General features: G+C 47.0%; 1 protein-coding gene across 2 annotated transcripts in view; it reads left to right on the forward strand.

Moving 5' to 3' along the window:
• Nucleotides 1-5,000, forward strand: part of LOC143280129 (uncharacterized) — a 49,251-nt gene that overhangs the window by 18,690 nt on the left and 25,561 nt on the right. For both annotated transcript variants that reach the window (XM_076584687.1, XM_076584689.1), the window contains exons 2-4: nucleotides 1-175; nucleotides 382-549; nucleotides 3,878-4,141. The exon at nucleotides 1-175 is cut by the window's left edge and continues 281 nt beyond it. In XM_076584687.1, coding sequence (XP_076440802.1) covers nucleotides 1-175; nucleotides 382-549; nucleotides 3,878-4,141 — 607 coding nt within the window. The remainder of the gene's footprint in view (nucleotides 176-381; nucleotides 550-3,877; nucleotides 4,142-5,000) is intronic.

Below are 5,000 nucleotides of genomic sequence, written 5' to 3' on the forward strand. Positions count from 1 at the left end.
GCAGACCTGTCCTCCTCCTCCTCCTCCTCATCTTCTTCTTTTCCCCCACCTCGGCGGCGGCGGCTCCGGCGGGAAGGGAGCGAAGGAACCACAGGAAGCACAGGTCATCACCCTCCTCCTCCTCATCATCCACCACCCCTGGACCCTTCCAGCTACTCCCGCGTTCCCCGAGATGGTATGCTTGTTTGCTTGGAACGGGTGTGTGTGTGTGTGTGTGTGTGTGTGTGTGTGTGTGTGTGTGTGTGTGTGTGTGTGTGTGTGCGTGCGTGTGTGCGTGCGTGCGTGCGTGCGTGCGTGTGTGTGTGTGTGTGTGTGTGCTTCTGTGCATGCGTGCTTACGTACGTGTATGTGCTCGCCGCATAAAAATTATCCGTTATGCAGAGTACGATGTGCACATCCAGCCACCGAAAGGCCCCAGAGGTCACGTGTACAACACGGGCCAGGTGGTCACCATGACGTGTGAGAGGAAGGGGGAGAAGGAGAGGGATCAGCAGCCCTGCCTCGTCATCCACAGCTGCATAAAGTGCGGCGGTTCCTACATCCATTCAGGTAGACTTTCACCCGTCATGTAATCCCATTCAGGTAGACTTCCACCCCGTCATATCGTCAATTCAGGTAGACATCTTACTTTCATATTATCAACTCAGGTAGATTTCTACCCGTCACATTATCCATTCAGGTAGACTTCCCCCCCGTCATATCGTTCATTCAGGTAGACTTCTTACTTTCATATTATCAACTCAGGTAGGCTTCTACCCGTCACATTATCCATTCAGGAAGACTTCCACCCGTCATGTCATCTACTCAGGTACACTTCCACCCGTCATGTAATTCATTCACGTACACTTCCACCTGTCACGTCTATTCAGGTAGACTTCCACCCGTCTCATCATCCACTCAGGTACACTTCCACCCGTCACATCATTCATTCAGGTAGACTTCCACCCGTCATGTCATCCACTCAGGCAGACTTCCACCCGTCATGTCATCCATCAGGTAGACTTCCACCCGTCACATCATCTATTCAGGTATACTCCCACCTGTCACGTCATCCACTCAGGTAGACTTCCATCCGTCATGTCATCCACTCAGGTAGACTTTCACCCGTCAGACATCCACTCAGGTAGACTTCCACCCGTCATGTCATCCATCAGGTAGACTTCCACCCGTCATGTTATCCATTCAGGTAGACTTCCACCCGTCAGACATCCACTCAGGTAGACTTCCACCCGTCATGTCATCCATTCAGGTAGACTTCCACCCGTCAGACATCCACTCAGGTAGACTTCCATCCGTCATGTCATCCACTCAGGTAGACTTTCACCCGTCAGACATCCACTCAGGTAGACTTCCACCCGTCATGTCATCCATCAGGTAGACTTCCACCCGTCATGTTATCCATTCAGGTAGACTTCCACCCGTCAGACATCCACTCAGGTAGACTTCCACCCGTCATGTCATCCATTCAGGTAGACTTCCACCCGTCAGACATCCACTCAGGTAGACTTCCATCCGTCATGTCATCCACTCAGGTAGACTTTCACCCGTCAGACATCCACTCAGGTAGACTTCCACCCGTCATGTCATCCATCAGGTAGACTTCCACCCGTCAGACATCCACTCAGGTAGACTTCCACCCGTCATGTCATCCATCAGGTAGACTTCCACCCGTCATGTTATCCATTCAGGTAGACTTCCACCCGTCAGACATCCACTCAGGTAGACTTCCACCCGTCATGTCATCCATTCAGGTAGACTTCCACCCGTCAGACATCCACTCAGGTAGACTTCCACCCGTCATGTCATCCACTCAGGTAGACTTCCACCCGTCATGTCATCCATCAGGTAGACTTCCACCCGTCATGTTATCCATTCAGGTAGACTTCCACCCGTCAGACATCCACTCAGGTAGACTTCCACCCGTAATGCAATTCCATTCAGGTAGACTTCCACCCGTCGTGTCATCCATTCAGGTAGACTTCCACCCGTCAGACATCCACTCAGGTAGACTTCCACCCGTCATGTCATCCACTCAGGTAGACTTCCACCCGTCATGTCATTCATTCACGTACACTTCCACCTGTCACGTCATCTATTCAGGTAGACTTCCACCCGTAATGCAATTCCATTCAGGTAGACTTCCACCCGTCTCATCATCCACTCAGGTAGACTTCCACCCGTCATGTCATTCATTTAGGTAGACTTCCATCCGTCATGTCATCCACTCGGGTAGACTTCCACCCGTCATGTCATCCACTCGGGTAGACTTCCACCCGTCATGTCATCCACTCAGGTAGACTTCCACCCGTCACATCATCCACTCGGGTCGACTTCCACCCGTCACATCATCCACTCGGGTCGACTTCCACCCGTCACATCATCTATTCAGGTAGACTTCCACCCGTCACATCATCCACTCGGGTAGACTTCCACCCGACATGTCATCCACTCAGGTAGACTTCCACCCGTCACATCATCCACTCGGGTCGACTTCCACCCGTCACATAATCTATTCAGGTATACTTCCACCCGTCACATCATCCACTCAAGTAGACTTCCACCCGACATGTCATCCACTCAAGTAGACTTCCACCCGACATGTCATCCACTCAAGTAGACTTCCACCCGTCATGTCATCCACTCAGGTAGACTTCCATCCGTCAGACATCTACCTATCGGTATTACATAATTTCACTGACTCGTGTTTTTGTCTGTCGTCCGAAAGACCAAGGAGACCAGTACGAGTGAGAAACAATTCATATTTTGGAGGTTTTTTTGTTTTGTTTTTTGAGTAAAAATGTACCTGAAAAGTAAAAAGGCATCTGGACTCTTTGTCCAGCAGACATCTGAAATGTGCTATTCATTTTCTCTGAGCTGAGACATGTGTCCTAAGCTTTAGAAATTTCGGATGAAATCCTGATGTACATTCATACATAATTATGCGTACAAAATTAATATAGATACACACAGATATACATACAAAAAGAGTTTGAGTATACTAAAATGCACACTCTTTTGCATTTGTGTGTGTGTGTGTGTGTGTGTGTGTGTGTGTGTGTGTGTGTGTGTGTGTGTGTGTGTGTGTGTGTGTGTGTGTGCACTCCTTAGCGAAGAATACTTTTTCTTGTATCAGATGTGCATGCACGCATACAGACGCACCCACAGACATACACACTCACACAAACATTCACACACACACACACACACACACACACACACACACGCACGCACGCACGCACGCACGCACCCACACACACACACAAAAACCCAAAGAAGCAAAACAAAACCAAACCCCAGCTGTTCTTTTTCTGAGGGATCATTGTACGAAAAGCTGGAATGAGGTCAGTTTTATCATCTCATTAGGAGAAAATGCATGGGGTACGGCAGTAACAAACGAAGACAAGATTTTAAACATGATTAGATAATTATCATAAAAATAAGAAAAGAAAAAGACACCTAAAAAACCAACAAACAGCAATTGGCATATAAGAAATTCATATATAACAGTATTGCACTATAAAACGTTGTAATCAATAAATCAATAAGTATTCTCCAGAAGCGAAAAGACATTAACGTTCACATTTGGTTTAAACAGTATTTTATTTGGAACATGTCACAATACAACACAGATATCGATGAACAGGACAACAAGAAAATCTTATATAAAGTCCTGTCCTGATACATGTACATACTGAATATGTGACGGATGTCATCATAACTAAAAGTTAAGACGTGAACATACATGAGTTTTGAACGTTCACATTTCACACGCACGCACCCCCTCCCCCCCACCCACACACACGCACACGTACACACACACGTGAATATATATATATATATATTTTTTTTTTTTTTTCCCCCGTCTTCTTTTCTCCAGAGGTGAGTCGCGGTCAAGCCAAACTCACCATACGGAAACAGGAAATGCAACAAGTGTTGGAGGGAGGGATCAACGACAATTGTCAGTTCACCTGCCTGCGATTTAACCTCACCACCACCACCACCAACAACAACAACATCAACAACAACACCAACGACAACAACAGCAACCGCACGTGCAACATGTTTCCCAGACCACCACTCGGCAATATCTCGTGCTTTGACCTGTTCGACAAAACACACGTGTGGACCCTTAAGTTTGGAGGTACCCCCCCCCCCACCCTCACCCCCACCCCACACCCCCAAATCTCCCCCCCCACCCCCACCCATCCCCTTACAGTAGTATACTGTTTGAGATGGTGGGGCTTTGTTTCAATTTTCTGCCCATTGCTCTGAGACAAACAACTCATCTATCTACCTTTAAAACAAATCTTAAAACTTATCTCTTTCAAAAATACTTGTCATAACTCAAATAGTGCTATTGTCCCAGGCCCATGGCAATGTGAGTGTGTGTGATGGGAGAGTAGAGAGAATGGGAGTGTCTGTTTTTAATTAAACAAACTTCATTCACAGAAACATCATCAGAGCAGCTGTGTATCAAAATGATAAGTCAAAGCATAACAAGCAAAGCTTACAAACAACCATGCCCTAAACTGGTTAACCTGTCAATGAACTGGCTGCTTCAGTTTGATGCTTGTGTGTGTGTGTGTGCGTGTGTGTGCTTACGCGCGCGCGTGTGTGTATTTGTTGGGTTCGTTGCTTGTGTGTGTGTGTGTGTGTGTGTGTATGTATGTGTGTGTGTGTGTGTGTGTGTGTGTGTGCTTACGCGCGCGCGTGTGTGTATTTGTTGCGTTCGTTGCTTGTGTGTGTGTGTGTGTGTGTGTGTGTGTGTGCGTGCGTGTGTATACGTGTGTATGTGTGCTGAAATGATTCGATGATCGGCTAAATTCTCAGTCCCCTCCATAGAAGGAGTGACTGATCTATTTTGGATCGACCTCTTTAGTTGTCTATTTACTTATCTTTTTGATTTTTCTATAAAATTATTGACTCACTTGTGTAAAGAAAGTGAGTATGTTTTAACCCGGTGTTCGGTTGTCTGTGTGTGTGTGTGTGTGTGTGTGTGT

Source organism: Babylonia areolata, chromosome 3, assembly GCF_041734735.1.
Source record: "Babylonia areolata isolate BAREFJ2019XMU chromosome 3, ASM4173473v1, whole genome shotgun sequence".
NCBI lineage: Eukaryota > Metazoa > Mollusca > Gastropoda > Neogastropoda > Buccinidae > Babylonia > Babylonia areolata.